At 38.5% G+C, this 27,314-nt stretch overlaps 2 protein-coding genes across 4 annotated transcripts in view; one reads left to right on the plus strand and one right to left on the minus strand.

Moving 5' to 3' along the window:
- The window catches only part of LOC135113197 (cytoplasmic polyadenylation element-binding protein 1-B-like), a 272,466-nt gene that overhangs the window by 182,422 nt on the left and 62,730 nt on the right, over nucleotides 1–27,314 (minus strand). For all 3 annotated transcript variants that reach the window (XM_064028329.1, XM_064028331.1, XM_064028328.1), the window contains exon 5: nucleotides 22,796–22,935. In XM_064028329.1, the coding sequence (XP_063884399.1) occupies nucleotides 22,796–22,935 (140 nt within the window). The remainder of the gene's footprint in view (nucleotides 1–22,795; nucleotides 22,936–27,314) is intronic.
- Nucleotides 8,622–9,598, plus strand: LOC135112984 (tigger transposable element-derived protein 1-like). Its single transcript, XM_064027906.1, has one exon. The coding sequence runs from the start codon at nucleotides 8,864–8,866 to the stop codon at nucleotides 9,596–9,598; it is 735 nt and encodes a 244-aa protein (XP_063883976.1). The 5' UTR covers nucleotides 8,622–8,863.

Consider the following 27,314-nt stretch of genomic DNA (forward strand, 5'->3'; position numbering starts at 1 on the left):
GCTTATTCTAAAATTGTATGTATCATAGTTACAACAATCTTCATCATATCCTCGTCAATGCATGAAAATGCCGTTCTTATGTTCTTAAGACCAAGTTTCCTCCACAATTTTATTAATGTGCTTTCCTGGTGACATATCCATTACTATTAGCCCAAGATCTTTCTCAGTGTTCCTTTTCTGGATTTTTGCTTCTCCCAGCTGTAAGTTTCAACAGGTCTATTTTAACCTTTTCTAAACTCCAATACACTACATTTTCTTGCACTACACTCTATTTTCCATTTTTTACTCCATTCATATATCTTATTCAAGTCCTCTTGGAGCAGGTCACAGTCCTTATTCTTCACTCCTTTCATGATCTTTGCATCATCAGCAAACAGACTTGTATAACTTCCTACCTCTTCAGCCATATTGTTTATATAGCAAACAGATTTGTATAACTTCCTATCTCTTCAACCAAATCATTTATATATACAGCAGACATTATCAGAGCTAGGACTGATCCTTAAGAAACTCCACTGCAAACACTTTTGAATGTAGATGTTTCGTCATATAACTGTCCTCATCTCTCTGTCCTTTAGGAAGTTCTTCATCCATGCCAACAATTTTCCTCCCACACCTACTTCTCTTAAGTTTCCACACTAGTTTCTTGAGTGAAATTTTGTCAAAGGCTTTCTTCAGATCTAAATAAATGCAATCTGCCCAGCCATCTCTTTCTTGTATTATATCAATAACTCTTGAATAGAAGCACATCAAGTTGATTGCACATGAGCCAAACTGCTTGTCACTTATTATGTCTTTTGTCTTCAGATATTACATCCATTTGTCTTTAACTGCCCTTTCACAGATCTTAGCCACCACAATTATCAATGATACAGGTCTATAATTCATCAGATCCTCTCTCTTGCCTCCTTTGTACACTGGAACAATATCTGCTGTCTTCCAGTCTTCAGGGAGTCTACTTTCCCTGAGCGAACAATTTATGATACTGTGTATTTTAGCATTTAGCTCATTGCTGCACTCTTTCAACATTCAGCTTGACACTCTATCTGGTCCATGTGCCTTCCTTGCACCTAACCTGCTCAGTAATTTCTCCACTTCTTCAATAGATATTAGGAACTCATCCAAGGTGTTACCATTCATGCTCGTTTCCTCTTGATTGTTGAAATCATCTTCCCTGGTGAAAACTTCCTCAAAACATTCATTGCCATTTCTGCAGTCTTCGTGTTATTCCAGTTCACTCACTTCCAGCTTGCTTATCCCTTCTTTGTTTTTTAGTTTACTGTTTACAAATTGGTAAAATAATTTCCCCTGTTCCTTACAATTCTCTACTATATCCTTCTCATAGTTTCTTTTTACCTCTCTGCATCATTAAATGTACTCATTTCTGGCCTCTCTATAGTTTTCCCATAGCTATGGCCTTCTTATCCTTCTCCATTTATTTCACATCTGGTCTCTCTTACTTTTACCTCCATACACCTCTTGTCAAACCAATCACTTTTCCTAATCTCACTCCTGCTTACTTTTGGCACTTATTGTCTGACACTTGTCATTATAAGTTTTAAGGAACAAGTCCCATTTTTCATCAATGGTATTGATCAAGTCAAAGGCACTCCAATCTGCTTGTGTAAAATATTGTTTCATGGCTTTATAGTCTGCCCTACTATAGTTCAGCCTTCCAATCTTGTGACTCTCTTCTTTCTGGCACTTTAACGTCTGTTATTTGTAGTTCAATTAGCATGTGATCACTCTTGCCTAAGGGAGAGTCATAGGTGACACTTTATAATTTCAGGGTCTTTCATGAAAACAAAGTCCAGTCTCAATCACCCCTAAATCTTGTATTAGTTGCAATCCATTGTACTAAAGTGTTTTCCATGGCTAGCTTCAGCATTTCACTCCCCATGATTCATCACTTCTTTCAGTTGTTCACTCCTCCCAATTTACATATTGATGGCTTATAAGATGCACCTCCACCCCACCGAAACAGAAATTGAGCTGCATCTTACAAGGCTAAGGTTCAGCTTTGGGGTAGAGGCTAGTGGTAAGTCTATGGCAACAGTGGCCCTCAAATCAAACCCCAAACATCTTTGCACACGTAAACAAAGTGATAATCGCTTCTACACCATAAAAACTTTTTTTTTTTTTTTTTTTTTTGTAAAGTAACAACATATAATAGGTCATACTTACCAGTAATTTAGATTAAATAATACCAGTCAGGAAGAAATTAAATGACAATGCTAACATGGCATGTACCATGTTACACACCAAATCTGGTGATACGTGCAAGATTGACTGCATTCCTTAGTGTGATGCCATTATTCCTTGAGATATGACATGAATAGAACAAATTTATTTTCATATTTGAATCTGAAGAAAAAATAAATAAAATAAATATAAAAAAAATAAATAAAAAAAACTGTACTAAATTTCATGATGAATTGAACAAATTTATTTTCACATTTTTGTTTTAAAAATGTACTGAAATATTTCAAATAAAAATATGTTCTAGAGAATAAGTTAAACCCACTTTCACACATCCTTATGCTTTGAAAATGTACTAAAATATTACAACTAAAATTAAGAGCAGAATGATCATAAAGTACAAACTTTATTACCCTTCTGGGCTCTGACAGTATCACTGGCTATGCCATATTTGTTTACATCTCACAGCAGGATTGGTCCAAGCATAAATTAAGTTTTTAAATGTAAAATATTGGGATATAATAAGGATCTGAATACATGAGAGGGCTTCAAATGTCTTCATATTCAGAGCTTAAACCCATTTGTTTATTTATTTTTTTAATGCCTTCCCAAACTGAGGTGCATCTTATAAGCCCATGTGTTTTAGAAGCCATCAAATACAGTACTTCTTTACAATTGAAGTTACCCATGATGGTCAGGTTTTTGCAGTGGCTTAAAAGTTCCTCCAGATCTGATATTTTTTTTAATTTCCTTGTTTTCTTCAATGTTCCACGGCTTTGTCCTTTGGGGGTACATATATCACTGCAAAGTTCCTTGTGGCTTTACCCTTGTTCCGAATCCCCACTTTAATCAATTCCACGTTATTGCTTCCATAAACTACTTCATCCACATGTACGTCTTTCTTGGTTAATATCATAACACCTCCTCCTTGATTGTTTATTCTCATTTTTTCCAAATATCTTATTTTCCATCACGTATGTTTAAACACTCAATGGATTTATTAGTTTTATCTTTGTTAGCCCTATGATATCATGTTAATTTCTTTTGAGGTACTCGTTTAACTTGGTATTTGCCATGATCAGCCCATTCACATTTGTATATGTCACTTTTAGTTTTGCCCTCCCTCCACTCTGGTTTTTACGAGTATGTACCATTTTCTTATTTTCATATCCATCACTTTCCAGAACATTTTTTTTCTCTCTCTGATCTTTCCTCATTTTTTGCGTTTGCTCCAGACCACAGTTCATTCACGTTTCCCCTTTCCTCCTCATTAAGATCTTTCTTTATCTAGATGTTTCTGTACTCCTTTTTTTGCCAACCTACTTGCCCCTGCCAGGGCTTCATCAGCATCTATCTGTGATTTAAACTTCATTTCTAATGGCCACACATTTTCTCAAACTCTGGAATTCCTCAGTTTCATTTTCCAGGTTACTGCCATCATTCTTAACTTCCTTTACTAGCTTTACAATGTTAACTCTCTCCATCCTCTCTCTCTCTAACATGTGTGGTAAATTATCCTCTTTCATCCCAAAGAATAGTACACATTTCTTCTTGTCCACAGTGTTTCTTACCAGGTTCTCATTTTCTTTGATTGCCTTAACAATTGACTCCCTCACCTTTTCTTCCAACTGTTGATAGATAATGTCCCTGAAATTTCCTTGCACTGCTTCCTTCTCGTTCTTCCATTCATCATGTTGTTCTTATCTTTTTTATCCCCTCTGAACTGACTTTCACTTTATCATTCATTTCCTTAAGGGTTACTTCATGGCTGTTACACTTAACCTTCAGAGTGGCATTCTCTTCCTTTAGTTTTTCCAAACTCACCTTCATCTCACTATCATATTCTTCACACTTCTTTCTCAGGTCATTTTTGTCTTTGATTAATCTATCCAGCTTTTCCAATATTCCAGCAATCAACTCTCTCTCTGCTCTTCACTCCTTCTCAACATTAACAATCCTTCTCGTATTTGTTCTCTCTAAGTCCTGAGAAATCCTCCATTCCACTTGACTTGCCAAGTTACCCTAACCCCAAAGGGATTTCTATACAAATACCTCTAGGCTGTGGAATTGGAGTATGAGTAGATAAGGGTTTGTTCACTTTACCTTCATCCATGGCACCATGGATATATCTTTATCCATTTCTGACCACAACAAACACATTTACAGGATAATTTTGAGACAGGACACACACTAGCAACCTCTCTTCCCTTTATGCACAATCTTCATCATGTAACTTCATCTCAAGTTTCCTTTCTGACCGTTCTATTGCTGCTGTGGTAGATAGTCACTGTTCTTCTCCTAAATCTATTAACAGTGGTGTTCCTCAGGGTTCAGTCCTGTCACCCACTCTCTTCTTATTATTCATCAATGACCTTCTAAACCAAACTTCTTGTCCTATCCACTCCTACACTGATGATATCACCCCGCACTTTTCCACATCTTTTCATAGACGTCCAACCCTTCAGGAAGTAAACATTTCATGCAGGGAAGCCATAGAACGCCTGACTTCTAATCTTTCTAAAATTTCTGATTGGGGCAGAGCAAACTTGGTATTGTTCAATGCCTCAAAAACTCAATTCCTCCATCTATCAACTCAACACAACCTTCCAGACAACTATCCCCCTCTTCTTCAATGACACTCAACTGTCCCCCTCTTCTAGAGTGAACATCCTTGGTCTGTCCTTTACTTGTAATCTGAACTGGAAACTTCACATCTCATCTCTAGCTAAAACAGCTTCTACGAAGTTAGGCGTTCTAAGAAGTCTCTGCCAGTTTTTCTCACCCCCCTAGCTGCTAACTCTGTACAAGGGCCTTATCTGTCCAAGTATGGAGTATGCTTCACATGTCTAGGGGGTTCCACTCATACTGCTCTTCTAGACAGGGTGGAATCAAAAGCTTTTCGTCTCATCAACTCCTCTCCTCTAACTGACTGTCTTCAGCCTCTCTCTCATCGCCACAATGTTGCTGCATCTCTAGCTGTCTTCTACCGCTATTTTCATGCTAACTGCTCTTCTGATCTTGCTAACTGCATGCCTCCCCTCCTCCCATGGCCTCACTGCACAAGACTTTCTCCTTTTTCTCATCCCTATTCTGTTTCTCTCTCTAATGCAGGAGTTAACCAGTATTCTCAATCATTCATCCCTTTCTCTGGTAAACTCTGGAACTCCCTGCCTGCTTCTGTGTTTCCACCTTCCTATAACTTGATTTCCTTCAAGAGGGAGATTTCAAGACACTTATCCTTCAATTTTTGACTACCGCTTTGGACCCTTTTCTGGGACTGGCACCTCAGTGGGCTTTTTTATTTTTTGGATTTTTGTTGTTCTTGGAAAGTGTCCCTCCTACATAAAAAAGATAAATAAATAAATAAACAAATAAATGAATAAATAAATAAATAAATCTTGGCATCCTTGATAAAAGCAGTAGGCAGCAACCAGGATAAACGGCTGAATCTCCTAGGAGCACAGTGCTCACACATACACACACACACGTGTATTCATCTAGCTGTATTGTACAGGGCACGAGCCAAAGCTAATTTTATCCTGTCTCCATAACCATATTTAACTAGTTTCTCTTTAAACAGGTGTACACTGCTTGCCACAACCACCTCTTCCTTCAAATCATTCCAGATTTCAATAGTTCAACACAGGAAGCTGTATTTCTTGATGTCACGAACATCCACTCTTCCTTATTTTCCTCCCATTCCCCCTCATCCGCCTCTCTCCCTTCTCCAACTGTGGTACCAAGTCATTTCTATCTATTCTTTCTATATTGTTTATTAATTTGTACATTGTTATCAGGTCCCCTCTTTCTCTTCTCTCTTGTAGTGTTGGTAAACCCATCTCCAAGTCTTTCTTCATAGCTTAAGTCTTTCAATTCTGGTACCATCTTCATCACTATCCTCTGTATTCTTTCCAGTTTCCGTACATCTTTTTTTTCTACGTGAAGCCCAAACTACTGCCATGTATTCCAATTTAGGTTGTATCATAGTTGCTATAACTTTCTTCATAATTTCTTTATCTAAATTGTTAACACCAGCCTCATGTTAGTTAACAAACTGTATAGAGCCGACTATTCCATTTATGTGCCTTTCAGGGGATAATGTGTCCTGAATCATTACTCCCAAATCTTTTCTTCATTACTTTTCATTATTAATTCTCCTCTCATTTTGTAATTTTATGAAGGTGTCTTTCTACTTATCCTATTTCCAATATGTGGCATTTTCTGGCATTAAATTCTAGTTTCCATCTTTGGCTCCATGCATGTATTTTGTCAATATCCTTTTGTAACTCTTTGCAGTCATTTTCATCCTTTATTATTTTCATTATTTTTGCATCATCAGTGAAAAAGTTTAAGTAATTACTTAGATCCTCTGTCATATCATTTACATATACAGTGGAACCTCGGTTACCAAATGTCTACCTTTCTGCACAACTCAGTTTAAAAAAAAATCGTAATTGCTTTGGTTGCTGTACCATAATTCAGTTTTGGAGCAAAATTACTTTATTTCAAATACTACAAGACATAGCAAAGCTGCCATTTATTACTGATTTATAGTTTCTATAAATATTTCCATTGTTTTTACATATTTAGATGAGACACAGTGGGGAAGACAGCAATTCAATCTTTGAAATAAGTTATATGTGACCCTGCTGAAGAACCTCAATGTAAATAAACAAGATTCACCATTCAGGAGTAATCCTGAGCCTCCTGCAGCACTCTCTATGACCCACAATGCCATCACTACTACACACTGCATTTTCCCAGCAGCAAGATGCCTAATTGTTATGATCACCTTCATTTTGACAGTGAGTGGGTTGCTCCTCTCTGTGTCGCGCTGTAAGGCTTACCTCACTTGATCAGTGACAAAGAGAATGCCTGTATAAACAATATCTTATGATGAATTCTGTGTCACTAAGCTCATTCAATACATCCTTTCTGAATAAAAAAATTTCTAAGCTGGAGATGTGGAGCAGCCATCTTAGCAGTGGGAGCATCAGTCATTACCTGACATGGTGGACGGGTGTCTGAGAACGAATGAATATATTTTACATTGATTCCTATAGGGAAAATAGTTTCAGTTTTCGTACATTACAGAATTTGAATGACATTCAGGAACGAATTAACTTAGAAAACCGAGGTTGCACTGTATTTGAAACATAATAGGTGCCAACACAGATCCTTGCAGTGACCCACTTGTCACTTTGTGCCAACTTGAATTAGTCTCTATGATTACTGTTCTCATTTCCCTCCCTTGTAAACAGTCATCCATCCATCTCAATGTTGCTCCCTTTAGTCCTCCTTCATTCTCTAACTTCCACATAAGACTTTTGTGGGGAACTTTATCAAATGTTTTTTTTGAGATCCACGTGTACATCAACCCATCCATCCCTCTCTTGCACTCCATCTATTACTCTCATATAAAAGATCACTAGATTTGTAACACACGATCTCCCTTTTCTGAATCCAAATTGCTTTGCTGTAATTATCTTTTCATCTTCTAAATATTGCACTCATCTATCTTTAATTACTATTTCACAAAGCTTGCTTACAATACTTGTTAATGACACTGATCTGTAATTCAATGGTTTCATTTTATTTCCCTTCTTTGTATATTGGGACCATGTTAGTTCTTTTCCATTCCTTTGGTACTTTTCCTTCTTTCGATGAGCAACTGATATCCCATATGGATTCTTCCATTTGTTCTCTGCATTCTTTTAATATCCATCCATTTACTTGATCTGGTCCCATAGCTTTTCTAGCATCCAGCTCTTCCAGCAGTTTCTTGATTTCTCGTCTCTTTACTTGTATCTCCTGCATTCCCTCATTCTGTGATACCACTTTGTCGCAAAATCGGTTTCCTTTGTAAACACAGACTGAAAACTCTCATACATTAGTAAACTCATCTCAGTAGTTTCATAAATTCTTCCTTCTCTTTTTAATTTGTTTATGTCATCCCTATGTTTCATTTTTCCATTTATGTACCTGTAGAAGAGTTTGGGCTCTTCCTTGCATTTTTTTACTATATCACTTTCAAAATTTCTTTCTTCTTACTGTACCATATTCATTCCTTGCCTTTCTGTATTTTCCTAATATTTCTGTTCAGTTTTCCCATTTTCCTCCATGCCATCCTTTATCTTTTTTGCTTCTACACACCTGACATTATACCATTCATGCTTCCCAATTTTCACTTTATAACTTGGTACAAACTGTTGCACCCCCTCTCTATACTTGCTCAAAAATCTCATATTTTTCTTGCTCTACTTTTCCTTCAAATAGCTCTTTCCAGTTAATTTTTCCATAAAATTTATTAAGTTCTGCAAAGTTTGCTTTAGCATAATTCAGTCTCCCATTTCTAAATTGCTCATTCCTCTGCAACACTGTTTTCTCCTGTACAGTCGTACCTCGGTACTCGACCGCCTCTATACTCGACCAAATCGGTGCTCGACCAAAAAATTTGAGTAGAAAATGCATCGGACCTCGAACAGATTTTCGGTACTCGACTAGCCGAGTCGACCCGAACGCGCTCCTCGGTCCTTCTCGGCCCTTCTCGGCCAGCGGGTAAGCGTCAGTTCGACTCAGACCGCCAGCGGAGTAAGACGTACGCAGTTTGTTCGAGTATTTCTTCCCAGATTTAAACTTTTTCGTGTTGCTCTAGCCCTTAATAATGGGTCCAAAGAAAGACAGTGATAAGGGGAAGGCAAAGAGGAAAACAGTGAGGACCACTATTGAACTGAAGAAGGAAATTATAGCAAAATATGAAAGTGGTGTACGAGTGTCCGACCTCGCGTCGCAGTACGAAATGGCAAAGTCAACCATTTCCACTATCTTGAAGCATAAGGAAGTGTTAAAGAAAGCTGATGTTGCAATGGGAGTGACAGCAATTAGTAAGCAAAGGCCTCAGATAATGGAAGAAATGGAGAAGTTGCTTCTTATCTTCACCAAGGAAAAGATGTTGTCAGGGGACAGCATTAGTGAAGCTCTCATCTGCGAAAAAGCTCTTCAAATTTACGAAGATCTATTGAAAACTACTGGAGGTGAAAGTGCTAGTTCATTTACTTTCAAGGCAAGCAAGGGATGGTTTGAAAAATTTAGACATAGAACGGGAATTCATAGAGTTACCAGGCATGGGAAGGCAGCCAGTTCGGACAAAGCAGCGGCTGAGAAATATGTTACAGAATTCAGCGAGACCATCAAGGCTGAAGAGTATGTTCCTGAACAAGTGTTTAACTGTGACGAGACCGGCCTGTTTTGGAAGAAATTGCCGGCCAATACGTACATCACAAAGGAGGAGACAAAAATGCCAGATTCACCTCCACGGAAGAGAGAGAGAAGGGAGAAAACCCCTGAAGGCGCGTTACCTAGCGTCATCATGGAAGGGGATTCCCCTTCCAAGGAGTAACCCTCCCTCCCGTCCTCTCCACATCCATTCCTGTATGCCATCAACCACTCTCCAAAACGTAAGTAAATTATACAAAATGGTTTATAATGCTTTATTTATCTTTATCATGTACTGCTTGTGCACATTTACGTTTTATTGTTGTTTAGATACACGTTCTTATAATATTTTAGGTATTTTTCTTAATGGTAAGAACGGATTAAAATACTTTCCATTATTTCTTATGGGAAAATTGGTTTCGGTGTTCGAACAAATCGGTGCTCGACCACCACCTCAGAACGGATTATGGTCGAGTACCGAGGTACGTCTGTAGTACTATTTCTATTGTCACATGATCACTTCTTCCTGGTGGACTCAGACAATGAATACTTGATCTACTTTCTGGGGTTCCTGTAAACACTAAGTCCAACTATGATGGTTATTTTTCTCCTCTGCATCTTGTAGGTTTGTTCACCAAATGCCTCACTTTACTCATCATCGTGTGTGTGTATTTACCTAGTTATGAAATACAGGACAAGAGCCACACTAGGCTCATGCTGTCCTGTCTCTATATCGACTTTTATCTAGATTTTCTTTAAATTTATGAATTGTTTTTGCACACACAGTCTCATCCTTAAGTTCATTCCACACTGTTACACTTCTGTGTAGGAAGATATATTTCTTGATGTCTCTTCTGCAAACACTCCTTTGCAATTTCCTCCAATGTCCTCTTGTGTCTATCATATCTGGTATCATGAGGTTTTCTCTGTCCAACTTTTCCATTCCTTCCAATATTCTATATATTGCTATCAAATCACCTCTTTCCCTCCTTTTTCTAGTGTAGTCAGGCCCAATCTCTTCAACCTTTCCTCATAACAATACTCTCTTTAGCTTGCTGGGATTTTAGTTGAAGCTCTCTGAATTTTTTCTAACTTTCTTGTATCCTTTTTCAGACTTGGCGACCACACTAATGCTGCATACTCCAACCTCGCATGTATCATCGTTATCAGTTTTTTTTTATCATATCTTCATCAATATAGGAGAATGCTATCTTGATGTTTCTCAGCAGATTATATGTTTCTCCTATAATTTTGTTTATAAGCTTCCCAAATAACAAATTATCAGTAATAATTACTCCTAGGTCTTTTCTTCTGATCTTATGGAGATTTCCTCATTCCCTAAGTAATAGTTGCCAACTGGTCTTTTCACACTTTTCCCAAACCTCATCACACTACATTTTTTTAGCATTAAACTCCATGTTCCACCTCAATGACCATTCATTAATCTTAATTAAGTCCTGATTTAAAGCATTGCAGTCATCTTCATTTGTTACTTTCCTCATAATCTTAGCATCATCAACGAAAAGGCTCATGTAACTTTCTACACCTTCTGTCATATCATTTACATAAACTGTGAACATAATAGGTGCAAGTACCGAACCTTGTGGGACTCCACTTATTACCGTTTTCCAGTTCGACCTGCTGCCTTTAATTACTGTCCTCGTTTCTCTGTCAAAAAGTCAGTCATCCACTTTAACAGTGATCCACAAAGTCCTCCAATTTTTTCCAGTTTCCATATTAGTCTTCTGTGCGGAACTTTATCAAATGCTTTCCTCAGATCTAAGTATATGCAGTCAACCCATCCATCTCTCTCTCTCCTGCACTATATCTATTACTCTTGAGTAGAAACTTATCAAATTCATAACACAAGATTTTCCTTTTCTGAAACCAAATTTTCTCTGTTATCACCTTGTTGTCTTCGAAGTATTTAATCCATCTGTTCTTGACAATCTTTTCACAAATCTTTGCCACCACACTTGTGAGCGATACAGATCTATAATTTAATGGATCTTCTTTACTTCCGGTCTTGTGAAGTGTGTGTGTGTGTGTGTGTGTGTGTGTGTGTGTGTGTGTGTGTGTATTTACCTAATTGTGGTTTACAGGAGGGGAGTAATCTCATAGTATCCTGGTTTACAGGAGGGGAGTAATCTCATAGTATCCCATCTTTATATCTATCCTGTTTGGTCTTAAAAGCATGAAAAGTTTTGGCATTCACAATGTCTTCACTGAGTTCATTCCATTTGTTCATACTTTGTTCATACTGTGAGGAAAACTATACTTCTTGATGTCTCTTCTACAGTTTACTTTCTTCAACTTCTTACAGTCCCCCCTTGTACTGTGTGTGTCTAAATTTATAAAACATTCTTTGTCCACATTTCCCATACCATTTATCATTCTATAGATGTTTATTAAATCTCCTCTCTCTCTCTCCTATTTTCAAAGGGCAGGAATTTCTGACATTCTTAATCTCTCTTCATAGGTCAACTTACTCAACTCTGGAACCATCTTAGTGACTGCTCTTTGTACTCTTTCTAATTTTACAATATTCCTCTTTGTATGAGGAGACCACACCACTGCTGGTGCAGTGCAATCTGATTCACCTATCTTTTGGTAAGTGACTTCTTCCTTAGGAAATCAACAACTTTTTTATCATTCCTTCATCTAAATATGAGAATGCCATTTTTACTTTTTTAACAAGTTCATAATCTCTCCAGTAATTTTATCAGTGTGTCTGTCTGGGGTCAAATTTTCAGTAACTGTATGTATATGTTTACCATACCTATATCACAAACATATATAACCAGAATGATCAAATAACACTGTAGGAGTACATAGATACATCATTAGAAGTTCGAGGTAGGTTACAGTAATGCGGTTCCAGTACACCTCGTTGGGTACTGCCACGGTCTTGGTCATTCGGCTGACTGGATGCCTACCTAAAGCACCACACACACACACGCCTGCAATGGTTTTCCTTTATTGTGATTTAAGCACCACCTGGAGTTTGGGTAAGCACTTTGTATTATGATGGTATTGTGATTATGATAGTATTGTGATTATGATGTATTTATTTAGTATTAACTTTGATGAACATGTAAGTGTATGTGATTATAGTTAAAAGTATTTGAGTGATCTTGTTAAGTACTTATTGTGAATGTACCTTGTTGGTGATATTTGATAGAAACATGATTTTCTATGGAGTTGGATTAGTATAACATTTCCAGACCATATTTATATTATAACTTGTGATGTGTCCGCTAATTTCGTGTAGGATTTTGTATTTATTTGATTGGTTGTTGGCAGGCCTCTGTTGTTGTATACTTGCTGTGACCGTGTCTGAGGAATCTAACTGCGCCTGTGAACAGCGCCCGCATATAAACTCACGGCACCTGTCCAGAAGTTTCTGTACTGATCCCCGCTCTACAACACCACCAACACCACTCACCACCCACTAGCTTGAAGTGACAAACTGCAACTTCACTACACCACCACACCTGAACTAATGTAAATAGTTAACTAATATTTGGTTTTCCTATACTTTTCCATGCAATCTTTCATTTTATAACAGTAAAAATGATCTCAGAATTTTTTATGCCAATAATTGCACACCACAGGTATAACTGCTGGAATTCTATTGTGCAATTTACTGGTTAATAAAAAAAAAAAATTACCTTTATGTTGATATGAAAAAAAGATTGCTATCCTGCCACAGATCAAAATTAGAGTCTAACCCTAATGATCACAACCATTCTTTTTCTGGTGGTTGTACCTATGCACAACATTTTGTTGGCTGCAAAAGACTATAAATGAATAATAATAAAGTAATGCCATGAGTAGCTGCATGAAATTAAAGAAAAGCCAAGATTCTATGAAAGAATAGATGAAAGAAGGCTAACAGTTGGCCTACACTTTTAAGAAACACTAGGCAAGCTCATCCCTGCCTTCTTCAGGTAGTAAACCTCATTAATACATCCTGTGGAGTAGAACTGACAAGGTAGAAGAGTGCTGCATCCACTAGCAGGCTTTTTATTTTTATTTTCTTTAACTGATCTTATCTTGGTTCTCTTTATAGCCTTTTTTGTTTTCATCTTCAGAGAATGCTTCTATGAGTTTTTAACAAACTTTAATGTGGTAATTTATATCCCTTGTCAGCTGCCAGTGGGAAGGCAAACATGACTAGGGGCAGTGTGGAGGCTCCATCCCACCAAGGCCCACCAAGGAAACAGATGGGGTAGTGCTGAGATTCATGCTAATGGAATGGGTATAATTAGGAAGAGAAGAGAGGCAAGTCTGACCCAAACAGTATGGAAAAAAAGATACATGGGTGGCAAGGATCTGGGATAGTATGGACAATGGGGAAAGTAGGAATGGTTAGATATGCACATGAATGTGTGTGTATGCACTTGTAAATGCTAGAGGTGACAAAGGGAAAGGGGATGGGAGGAAATTTTGAAATTATAAAAATGAGTATCTAGGGAAAATCAGGAGAGGAAAAATGGTAGTGTAAGTTGGAGATATAAATAGAAAGGTTGGAAATAAAGAGGTAGCAGAAGCAATGGGAAAATACTGAGTACATGTTGTGAATAAGAATGGAAAGAGAGAGAAAGGAGAGGAAGGAAGGTGAGTATAAGAGAATAGAGAGGATGGAATACTTGTTGGTCGCAAGGAGATGGAAGGTGTATAGAAAAGGCATTTTAATCACTTAATGACTGAAAAGACAGCATGAGAAGCAACAGTATCTAATACAAAAACAGAAGCAAGTGGAGAAAGTGTTTAGGCAAAGAATTGGTAGAGAGAGGAAGTAGAGAGAGCAATAGCTTTAAAAGTGGCAAAGCTACAGGCATAGATGGAATAACTACAGAAATGATACAGCATGATGGTGAAGTGTATAGTGTAAAAGAGGCAGCTTGCCACTTAGTTTTGAGACAGTCACATTTAAAGAAAGTTTTCAAAATTGTAACTGTTATTCATTACTAGATTTCATTTGTGTGTGTGTGTGTGTGTGTGTGTGTGTGTGTGTGTGTGTGTGTGTGTGTGTGTGTGTGTGTGTGTGTGTGTGTGTGTGTGTGTGTGTGTGTGTGTGTGTGTGTGTGTGTGTGTGTGTGTAAATAAAGTTTGAAGCAAAAGCCACTGAACTGCAAAGAAAATTACCATGATAGAGTTACCCTTCCTTTCATGGTGAAAACAGCAATTATTTGAGCTATGTGTTCACATACTGCAAGGTTTGGGACACTCATTTTTTTCATTTATGAATTGGTTTTTGATGTTTTTTGTCACTAAAGATAACCTCCATCTAGGGATATTTGATTATATAAGAGAAAAAACAAAGCATAAAAAAACATTCTCATTTTCAGAGACCCTCAGCATACTATAAAACCTTTTCCTGCCTACTTTATAGACATTATTGTACTGCACTGAGTATTTAATAGTACACAGCACAGTGGCAAGGCACCCACAGTTACAAGGGGGTCTCTTTGCAGCAACATGCTATTTTTAAAATTTGCTGTAGCACTCCTCACCACAATTCCTTGTCTCTATTACAACATTCCATGGCCACTATTCAGGATGATTTACTCATACAACATTCCATGGCCACTATTCAGGATGATTTACTCGCTTCCTGTTGGGTCCAGGCTCATCAATGAATGAAACATTGCCATTGTCATCCATTATCCAGACCTATGGCTGCATTAAATCGGCATAAAAAAAGGAAGCCACAACCAATCTGGATCATGGCCTTATGTGAGACAGGGGTCAATCCTGCTAAATGCTAAGTGATTCTTCAGCACCATTTTGCACTCCCATTGACTGAATGCACGATGTCACAGTAATGGGGAACAACCACTCCATTGGCTAAACCACATGCCTCTTTTAAAGTGACTGCCACACTCTAGGCACTACACACCAGACAAGTTTGACAGAAAAATCATGCAACTTTAGATTTATAAATCACCTGCTATATTCCTCTACCACAATGTGGCAAGAATTCAGCAGCCAGATGCTGCCAAAAACTCAGAATTCCCTTTGTTTAGGTCACCCCTTTTACAGTATACACCTCATATGTAAACTGGCAGGTGGACAAGAACCATATGCATGGACAAAGGCAGTTATTGTACTTCCATAGAAAGGTGAAGATTGTAGGAATATGTAAAAATTAGTTTGCTTTGCATGCAGAAAACTATGGAAGAGTTTTACCTGAGAGATGGATAGAAGTGACAGATGAAAGCCCATGAGGAGTAGGGAAGATTCAGAAAAGGAAAAGGTTGTCAGATTTCTGCAATTAAATTATAGTAGAGGGATACTTAAGAAAGGATAACAAGCTGTATGAAGCATTCATAGACCTAGAGAAAGCATAGAATAAGATGGATAGGAAAGTTCTTTAGGATATTCTTAAAATTAGTGATGCAGGAGGACAACTGAGGCATGTACAATTACGTCATGAGCAGCACTATAGGGGAAATTAAGATACTGGTATCAGACACCTCACCAAAACTTGCTCTATCATGTCATGATGTCTATATTTCTGATTCCAGCAATAGTCATTTTCTTTATACTAAGGGTAGACATCACTAGTTCTTGCTGCTGTCAGACTCTCACTGAGTGGAGCACTACAATCATTGAAATGTAAGTCGCAAGTTTAGCTTCCCAGCCAATCAAATCAGAAGTCCAATGCACCCCCACAGCCAGCCAATGGTGGTTCAGCCAATGTTTCATACCTACTCAAATACATGCTTCGGATAATCTAATTTCTTCAGTAAGGCAGGAAATGCTGCCTATTGGATTTTGCCTCAAGTTTTCATTTCATTCACTATGCCCTCATACACACTAACCCCAAAGCTGTGGGAGTTATAAATTTATATACATGATGGTAACAGTGCTGCAGGCAATCTGATTCACCTATCTTTCGGTAAGTGACTTCTTCCTTAGGCATCTTCTCTTGCGAGGGAAGTTACAACAATTCTGACATCTTGAAGAAAACACTGTTCTCGAGAAATTAAACCCAGTATCAAAATTATCACATTGTTCTATCAAACACAATAGAACCTACCTTGCATATGAAGTACATGACTGTACAATAAAAACTGTAGAAGTTAGATTTTAAATATATCAAACTTGAGAGGGAGAGGGGATCTTGCAAAAATGGTGTGAGATAAGGAAACTTTGGACCCCATAACTTATTTATAAAGTGGTCTCAACTCCACAATTTTTCATCTCAATACAATCAATAGTAAAGATTTTCACTTTCAAACTAGATGCTTCTCTTAATACCTAACAACTGAGTACTTGAGTTTCAAGTGTGATTACACCATGTAACAATTTTTTTTTTTGTTTCTGGGAAATGACACATTTTCTGATTTGTCATGCTTCAAAACACTGGAAAATAGCTGTCATTAATCTTAAACTTTGGTATTGTTGTCAATACATAGATATTTTAATAAAAAGAAATTTTGAATCAATTATTTTTTTTCAGATATTTGAGAGCTTAATGCATGAAAAAAACCATATGTTATGCTTTTTTCAAGGAGGAGGCAGTAGACACCTGCCGAAACGATAATTACTCCCAGTGAGGTCTAAAGCACTGTTCAGGGGGTGCTGTGAACTTATCATTAAACCCAGCTGTGACCTCACTGAACGTTTCCCTTTGTGTCTCACAACACAAGGGGGCAGTCACAGCCTGCCCTCTAAAGACAACTCTCTTCCTCCACACAAAACTACAAGCATCTAATAACACACACACCCTTCACTCAAAAATTTTAAAATCATGGTGACTCCTACACCAGCCTCGGAGTCCCCATCTGGGGAGGGGACCATAAATGTCCCCAGGTCGGACTGCCTTTCTGTCGACGACCCTAAGTGTCTTGACACCCCCCTCAACTTTTTCTTCATTAACTTCTGCAACATTCGCGGTCTCAGATCTAATTTTCAATCTGTAGAACACCACCTCTCCTCTTCTAAACCTCATCTTCTTTTCCTCACTGAAACTCAGGTGTCTGAGGCAACTGACAGTAGCCCCTTTTCTGTTCCCTCCTACTTTCTCTATCCTCATTTTCGATCCAAAGCTGGATGCTGCGTTTCTGTGCGCAATGACTTAACCTGCTCTCGTGCCCACGCTCTTGAATCTTCCGAGTTTTCCACCATCTGGCTACGATTACAGAGTCATTCTCATACTAAATTTATCTGTGCTGTATACCTCTCTCCTAACTCCTCTGACTATAAGAAATTCTTTGACTACTTAACTTCCAAAGTGGAGCACATTCTGACCCTCTTCCCTCTTGCAGAGATCTCCATTCTTGGAGACTTCAATGTTCACCACCAGCTTTGGCTTTCCTCTCCCTTCACTGACCATCCTGGTGAACTAGCCTACAACTTTGCTATCCTCCATGACCTAGAGCAATTGGTGCAACACCCTACTCGTATTCCTGACCGTCTTGGAGATACGCCCAACATTCTTGACTTTTTCCTGACCTCTAATCCTTCTGCTTATGCTGTCACCCTTTCTTCTCCGTTGGGCTCCACCGATCACAATCTCTTATCTTTATCTTGTCCTATCACTCCAATCCCTCCTCAGGATCCCCCTAAGTGAAGGTGCCTCTGGTGTTTTGCCTCTGCTAGTTGGGGGGACCTGAGGAGGTATTTTGCTGATTTTCCTTGGAATGACTACTGCTTCCGTGTCAGAGACCCGTCTTTGTGTGCTGAGCGCATAACAGAGGTGATAGTGTCTGGCATGGAGGCGTACATTCCTCACTCTTTTTCTTGTCCTAAACCTTCTAAACCTTGGTTTAACACAGCTTGTTCTCGTGCTATACATGATAGAGAGGTGGCCCACAAAAGGTACTTAAGCCTTCCATCACCAGAATCTCATGCACTTTATATTTCTGCTCGGAACCATGCCAAGTCTGTTCTCCAACGAGCCAAAAACTCCTTCATTAACAGAAAATGTCAAAACCTTTCAAGATCTAACTCCCCTCGTGATTTCTGGCATCTAGCCAAAAATATCTCCAATAACTTTGCTTCTTCTTCTTTCCCTCCTCTACTTCAACCAGATGGCACCACTGCTATCACATCTATTTCTAAAGCTGAACTCTTTGCTCAAACCTTTGCTAAAAACTCTACCTTGGATGATTCTGGGCTTGTTCCTCCCTCTCCTCCACCCTCTGACTACTTCATGCCACCTATTAAAATTCTTCGCAATGATGTTTTCCATGCCCTCGCTGGCCTAAACCCTCGGAAGGCTTATGGACCTGATGGGGTCCCTCCTATTGTTCTCCGAAACTGTGCCTCCGTGCTTGCACCTTGCCTAGTCAAACTCTTTCAGCTCTGTCTGTCAACATCTACCTTTCCTTCTTGCTGGAAGTTTGCCTACATTCAACCTGTTCCTAAAAAAGGGTGACCGCTCTAATCCCTCAAACTACTGTCCTATTGCTTTAATTTCCTGCTTATCTAAAGTCTTTGAATCTATCCTCAACAGGAAGATTCTTAAACATCTATCACTTCACAACCTTCTATCTGATCTCCAGTATGGGTTCCGTCAAGGCCGCTCTACTGGTGATCTTCTGGCTTTCCTTACTGAGTCTTGGTCATCCTCTTTTAGAGATTTTGGTGAAACTTTTGCTGTTGCCTTGGACATATCAAAAGCCTTTGATAGAGTCTGGTACAAAGCTTTGATTTCCAAACTACCCTCCTACGGTTTCTATCCTTCTCTCTGTAACTTCATCTCAAGTTTCCTTTCTGACCGTTCTATTGCTGCTGTGGTAGACGGTCACTGTTCTTCTCCTAAATCTATTAACAGTGGTGTTCCTCAGGGTTCTGTCCTGTCACCCACTCTCTTCTTATTATTCATTAATGATCTTCTAAACCAAACTTCTTGTCCTATCCACTCCTACGCTGATGACACCACCCTGCACTTTTCCACGTCTTTTCATAGACGTCCAACCCTTCAGGAGGTAAACATTTCACGCAGGGAAGCCACAGAACGCCTGACTTCTGATCTTTCTAAAATTTCTGATTGGGGCAGAGCAAACTTGGTATTGTTCAATGCCTCAAAAACTCAATTCCTCCATCTATCAACTCGACACAACCTTCCAGACAACTATCCCCTCTTCTTCAATGACACTCAACTGTCCCCGTCTTCTACACTGAATATCCTCGGTCTGTCCTTTACTTATAATCTGAACTGAAAACTTCACATCTCATCTCTAGCTAAAACAGCTTCTATGAAGTTAGGTGTTCTGAGGCGTCTCCGCCAGTTTTTCTCACCCTCCCAGCTGCTAACTCTGTACAAGGGCCTTATCCGTCCATGTATGGAGTATGCTTCACATGTCTGGGGGGGTTCCACTCATACTGCTCTTCTAGACAGGGTGGAATCAAAAGCTTTTCGTCTCATCAACTCCTCTCCTCTAACTGACTGTCTTCAGCCTCTCTCTCACCGCCGCAATGTTGCATATCTAGCTGTCTTCTACCGCTATTTTCATGCTAACTGCTCTTCTGATCTTGCTAACTGCATGCCTCCCCTCCTTCCGCGGCCTCGCTGCACAAGACTTTCTTCTTTCTCTCACCCCTATTCTGTCCACCTCTCTAATGCAAGAGTTAACCAGTATTCTCAATCATTCATCCCTTTCTCTGGTAAACTCTGGAACTCCCTGCCTGCTTCTGTATTTCCACCTTCCTATGACTTGGATTCCTTCAAGAGGGAGGTTTCAAGACACTTATCCACCAATTTTTGACCACTGATTTGACCCTTTTATGGGACTGGCATTTCAGTGGGCATTTTTTTATTAGATTTTTGTTGCCCTTGGCCAGTATCCTTCCTACATAAAAAAAAAAATAAAATAAAATAAAAAATAAATAAATAAAAAAATGCTTACTTGTGGCTGCAGATACTTGGCAGACTGCTTTTGCTATGTCTGTGGCAAGCTTTTTGCAAAATCAGCTAAAAACACTTAGAGGCATCAAAGAAAAAAGGGGATAAACATTGGGCTCTGCTTGTCATCTGTGACTACTGCAACCACACTCTTGAAGGATGGTTCAGAGGAGAGAAGAGGGCAATACATTTTGCCATCCCTCATGTCTGACGAGAACCCTCAGACCATCTTATGGACTGTTATTTCTGTATGGTGGACTCAACTAGAAGCAGGTAAGGGAAAAATGCATCTCCTACTGAGTACTCTAACATTCCCTCTTCTATTGCACCTGTTCCCCATAACTCGAATGATCTTCATGTACCACAGCCTCCCTTGAGATCAACCCTGTCCAGCAGAAGCAAGCAATGACAATTCTCAGGAGGAACAAGGAGCGATGGCTGCTAGGAGCAGACGACACCAAGTGGCTGGTGTTAGGTGCCCATACTATCCCAATCAAGAGGACATTAATGACCTCATCAGAGAAATGGCCTTGACAAAGTCCAATGCAGAGCTGCTTATTTCCAGACCGAAGCAGTGGGATTTACTGGATGATAGTATCAATATTATTTCCCAGAAGTGTCACCATGATTCCTTTGGGTCATTTAGTGTACATGAAAGAAGAGTACCAAAATGCTAAATCACTGCTGAGTGTTCTGAAGTATGACCAGTTCAGCTGGGAGGTCATTGGTGACTTCAAGATGATGACCTTCTTAATGGGGCTTACGGGAGGCTTCAAATTCCCTTGCTGTAAGTGCCTTTGGGATACCCAAAATGCAGCTCTACACTATGAGAAGAGGCTGTGAGGTTGGGGTTGATAACATGAAACAAGAGCCTCTAGTGGAGCCATCAAAAGTGCTGATGCCACCTTTGCACATCAAACTAGGCCTCATCAAGCAGTTTGTTACCCAGCTTAATCCTGAGGGTGAGGCCTTCAAGCACATTTGGGAGCTGTTTCCCAAGGTGTCTGAAGCAAAGCTTAAAGCAGGAGTGTTGTGGGACATCAAGTGAAACGTCTTATAAACTCTGAGAGCTTCCCTGGGAAATTGTCTGATGGAGTAAGCAGAGTGGACAAGCTTTATTTCTGTAGTTAAAGGATTCCTTTGAAATCACAAGGCAGAAAACTATAAGGAAATTGTTGACAACCTTGTGGACACTTACCAGACCATGGGCTGCCAGATATCATTGAAACTAAATGTACTACATGCTCATCTTGATGATTTCAAGGAAAACATGGAAGACTACCCAAAAGAGCAATGCAGAAGATTTCACCAGGATGTTAGCTTGTTTGAGGAATACTACAAGGGACAGTATAATTAAAGTATGATGGTGGACTACATCTGGAATCTTTTGTGTGAGAGCAAACTGAGATACAATTGCTAGACTTGAAGAAAAACTTTTTTGAAAAATGTCTGTTGCTTTTCTTTAGAAGGTTGAATTTTGGACTTTTTTACATTTAACATTATTGTTTTATTATTTATTTCATAATGAAATAACTCTTAATTATGCTAAATAAGATTCATTTGATTTAAAAGCAGATACTGTGAAGTATTTTTTATTACTTAAGCACACTTCTCTAAAAAACTATGTTCACCATAAATAATGAGTAACATTTCTCAAGAAATTACTATTTTGATCACATGAAGTCAGAACCAGAGTTTGAACTTATTGACTGCATTTTTGCTTATTTTTAACCTAAAGAATCAGAAAGTTTTTGTTTTACCTCATGGACAAATATAGTGTTACATGGTGTTACCATAGCTGATAGTGGTAAATCATACAATTGGCTTTAGATCTGAAAGTCTAGCTTGAAAACTTCATGAACATCATTTTCAACAAAATAATATAATGACAGGACAAAGCTGATCAAAATAGACTCAAGTCTTAGTGATCATACCAGACATCAGAACTGCATGTTTACCATGAGTGTTCTTGTTAGGGGCTTAATAGGCATGACACTGGTTGGCAATCCTTACAGTCCATGATTTATCCTGCCTTCAAATCAATTTCTTGGGTGTTCCCATTATGAGACAAAGCTAGGCCTGACACTTGAGAATGTATCCGAACATGATTCCTTAACTTATCATCACCTCCACATGAGAGAGAGAGAGAGAGAGAGAGAGAGAGAGAGAGAGAGAGAGAGAGAGAGAGAGAGAGAGAGAGAGAGAGAGAGAGAGAGAGAGAGAGAGAGAGAGAGAGAGAGAGAGAGAGAGAGAGAGAGAGAGAGAGAGAGAGAGAGAGAGAGAGAGAGAGAGAGAGAGAGAGAGAGAGAGAGAGAGAGAGAGAGAGAGAGAGAGAGAGAGAGGGAGGGAGGGAGGGAGGGAGGGAGGGAGGGAGGGAGGGAGAGGGAGAGGGAGGGAGAGGGAGAGGGAGAGAGAGAGAGAGAGAGAGAGAGAGAGAGAGAGAGAGAGAGAGAGAGAGAGAGAGAGAGAGGCAGAGGGGGGTCATGACAATATGCCATGACAAAACCAACAGGAAATTACCTGCTTGAAGTCTGCTTCATGCGACAACCCACACTACCAGGGGACTGGGAGTAGCTGAATGACTGCCGAGAGTTGCTGGAACCACTGGACTGAGGACTGTCATCCATGTACCCAAACACACTGTTGTTGTGCCCATATCCCTGAGTTCAAGAGAAAATACAGAACCATTAGTTAATCTGTCTAAGAAAAACCAGCTCTTGTCTTTATGATTTGTCTTTGCTAAGATGAATGCCTACATTAGAGTGTTTGTCACTATGTTACTACATGAGTATGTTATTTATCTTTACATACAAGACTGACATCCTTAAGAGAGGTAGCCAAGTAAAAGTATCCCCAATCACATAGACACATGCATACTGAGTGGAGAGACAGGCCAGTAAGAATAAATTTTAAAGAGCAGAGTGAAGCAGAGGTGTTAAGAGAGCACATAGAAACTGGCAAAAGACATGAACACTAAAACAGCAGTGGTTGAGAAAGGATCTGAACGAGGAAAAATTGAGTGAAGTTAGGAGCAGGATGAAAATGAGAAGAGGTCAGAAGAGGAAAAGAAAGTTTTTAGAGGGTAATGGATGTGCGAATGAGAAAATAGTATACTTCAAAGAGGGAGAAAAGAATGAAGAGACATAGAGGAACAACAGAAGGCTACCCTTACAAATATAAATGGGAAACATAAGTGTGATAGAGTAATAGAGCTGGTGAGGATTAGAAACATAATATATGGACAAGGAATAGAAAAGAAAAAAAAAAAGGTGGCAGTGATGTTCGTAGTGAGGAAAAATGTTGAAGTGGAGGCGATTGTTAGTAGTGAGAGAAAGGTGGAGGTACTGATATTGAAAGTCAAAAGTGAGAATGGAGTAAGAAGACACATCATAGTGGTGTACGTACCCCAAAACAAATGCATGGGAGAGTCTTGAATATAATGACATGATAAAAAGGAACAGTAGTGTCTGGAGAGAATGATGGAAGAGTGATAGAATCATGATGGGCAATTTCAATTATTAGGAAGTGTATTGAGAAGAGTGACAGACTTGGGGGAGCAGAGGGACTGTCATGAGGCAGACTACTGCAGTTGGCAATGAAACATGGACTGATGCAGTGGGTGGGGGAACACACAAGATTTGGCAATGGAGGTGAATCATCCAGTTTAGATTTAGTATTAACCCAAAAAAAACTTAAATACTAAACACTTTAAACACTTTAAACACTTTAAACACTTTATTATGTTTGTCTGTAATACATATATAAGCTTAAGGTACAATTAATTGAAAGACAAACAGCCCCTTATGAAGCACAAGCTTTTTGGGCACACTTAATATCTACTTAATACTGAAATGTAAAACAACACTAAACTAAAAATCTAATTGAAGAAAATGTAAAAAAAAAAGATTAAAAGCAATAACAAAAGATTTAGGGATAAATGGCTTTGTAAGAACAGGAAGGAAAGGAGAAAAATCATAATTATACATGAGAAATAGAGAAAATTGAAGTGGAATCTGATTATAAACAAGCAAATATTAGTTTTGAGAATAATTAAACAAACAGAAATAAATATGTATATATACTAGAGGTTATAAACTATTTTAGTTACAGAGGATATGAACTATTTGGTTACAATACCAAGAAACAAAATAATTGATATTGATATAAATTGATTGAAGTACAAGATGTGTCAGTATTGAGACAATAAATATTCTTTTAGTTTTCTCTTAAAGATATTTACGCTTAATGAATTTTTTATGTGTGACAGGGTGCTATTCCATATTTTGGGACCTTTATACATTAGAGAGTGTTGGTAGAGAGTTAAGGTATGATGGGGAATCTGTAGAGAATGCCTGTAGCGTGTGGAGTGGTTATGAGTTAGGGTCAGGGTATTATTGTTGTTGGAATTTATCAATTTGAACATGTATGATGCAATAGAGAAGTTTGATAAGTCAGAGAGTTGAAGGATTTTCATAGATTTAAAGAGTGGAGGTGTGTGTTGGAGGAAGTCACTATTAGTCATTATTCTAATAATTTTCTTGTGGAGGATGTTTAGATTTTGTAGATGACATGGGTAGGTAGTGGACCAAATTGGATTACAGTAGGTTAAGTGTGGGTATATATGGGCATAATACATGATTTTCATAATTTCCACTGGAACAAAGTTTTTTATTTTCAGCAATAGAGCTGAATCTAGATAATTTTAGGCAAAGGTTTGATATGTGATATTTAAAGGTAAGATTATTGTCAAATGTGACTCCAAGAAATTTTGTCTGAGAAACTTGCGTGATATCTTTATCTAATATGGTAAGTCTAGGTAAGGGTTGGTATTTGGTGGTGGTATTTGTAAATAACATGTAGAAAGTTTTAGCTGTGTTAATTGTTAGGCGATTTGCAAGACACCATTCAGAAAAGGCAGATAATTCTAGGTTGGCTCTGTAGATTAGGTCAGTGGGATTATCACCAATCATGTACAAGGTGGAGTCATCAGCAAACTGTATAGTGTTGAAAGCAGTAGAGGCATTGCTGATATCGTTGATATATATCAGGAAAAGAATAGGGCCTAAGATTCTACCTTGTGGCATGCCAAGATGTATAGGTTTGATGGTTGATTTAGAGTTATTGCAGGATGTAAAATGAGATCGGCCAGTTAAATATGATTTGAACCAATTTTCCACACAACCGCGAATACCATAGTGACGTAATTTGTCTATTAGAATGTTTGGGTCAACTGTGTCAAAAGCTTTGCTGAAATCAATGAAAATGGATATTATAGACTTAAGTTTATTCAAGGCATCGTGTAGGTCAGAGGTAAACACATTTATAGCGTCAAAAGTATTTAGTCCGGGGCGGAAACAACACTAGTGAAGACTCTGTTAGCTATGAGTGACCACATACGAGTAGTTGTAAAATTTAGAATCAGGGATGAGGGGAACATATAAGAAAGAAGAGCATAGAATTGTCAGACTAAACTACAGTAAGGCAGATTTTGAAAATATGTATATATTTTTTATGATGAACGTCGGCATAATTCCCATAATGCTGGTGAATCTCAAGGTAAATGGGATCATTTGAGTTTTTAAAGATATAAAAGAAGGGAGAGGTTAAAGTCATGACAAGAAAACTCAAGAGATCTTGGAAATAAGAAATAGCTTAACATCAGATGTGAGGTGATGAGGTAGAAAAAAAGAAGTGGCCTGAAAGAAATGGAAGAGGCAGAGATGATCTAATCTTTGGAATTAATTTAAGAGAACAAGAAATGATTATGTTAGGATTCAAAGACAAAAGAAAGAGGCATGAAAAAGACGTAGTGTATCTTATGGGATGTATCATACTTCAGTAGATACTGCACACATTAAAAGTGATAGGCTCATCTTGGAGAGAGAGAGAGAGAGAGAGAGAGAGAGAGAGAGAGAGAGAGAGAGAGAGAGAGAGAGAGAGAGAGAGAGAGAGAGAGAGAGAGAGAGAGAGAGAGAGAGAGAGAGAGAGAGAGAGAGAGAGAGAGAGAGAGAGAGAGAGAGAGGGGGTATCACTCCCTTGTCCTTTATCTCTGACAAATAAAGGGAGGTGACAGGGAGGGAGGTTTGAGACAAGACAAAAGAAGGGAAAGGAAAGGAGAAAAAGGGAGGAAAGGACAGGCAGCAGATAGCAAGCAGCATCTCGCACAGCTGGTGAGTTAGTTCTGCGAGTTTTAGTTTGTTTGTGATTAATTTTTTATTAAAATTTCAGTGCTCACACAGATGGCGAGTTCATCTTGCCAGTTTTGTTTCATTATTCCAGTTGAATTTTTATTAAAATTCCAACGCTCACGAGTGGCGAGTTCGCTATGCCAGTTCTGATTCGTTATTCCAATTAAATATTTATTAAAGTTTCACTGCGTTATTGCAGTTGTACATTATAATGGTCGGGCATTGTTGTGTACCCTAATGTATGTAACTAAATAAGACAAAAGATATATTAAATAGGATTTCCAACAATGTAAGAACAGCAGCCTACAACATATGAAAAGATATTTTATTGTCTTTAAGGAGGTTGGAATCACTATCAGGGCTGCAATACACTACTCCATGTGCTACTATATGTGTAGGTAGTATGAAAATGGATTCAAACCAAAGGACCTTTTTTCCCATTCATCACCACTCCAAGTAACATTCCTGCAAAACTTCACAAAACCAAGTGTTTTTCTGGTTTTATATCTAAAATGTCTCACACCAGTGTCATTCTGTAGACCACATTAAACTTGTTCATCTGACATTTCCAAGCAAAAGATTATTTAGTTCCTTTTTCACTTTTTTTCACATCTTTGATGTGGCCTGCACCTGCCTTTCCAAAACCCTTAACAGTCCTTTGAGAAATTATTTAGGCCTTTCAGAGTGAGATTTAAGAGTGAATATTGCTTGCAAACCTTTATCCTTGAAAATTCTAACAACTTGCTAGATAATGCAAAGTAGTATGCCAATTTTACACAAAATATCTGACAAATCATTACCCACTTTCACTAAGATAAACAGTTATGTCATCCTGACATGTTTACCTTCAC

The sequence above is a fragment of the Scylla paramamosain genome, chromosome 25, assembly GCF_035594125.1.
Source record: "Scylla paramamosain isolate STU-SP2022 chromosome 25, ASM3559412v1, whole genome shotgun sequence".
Lineage (NCBI taxonomy): Eukaryota > Metazoa > Arthropoda > Malacostraca > Decapoda > Portunidae > Scylla > Scylla paramamosain.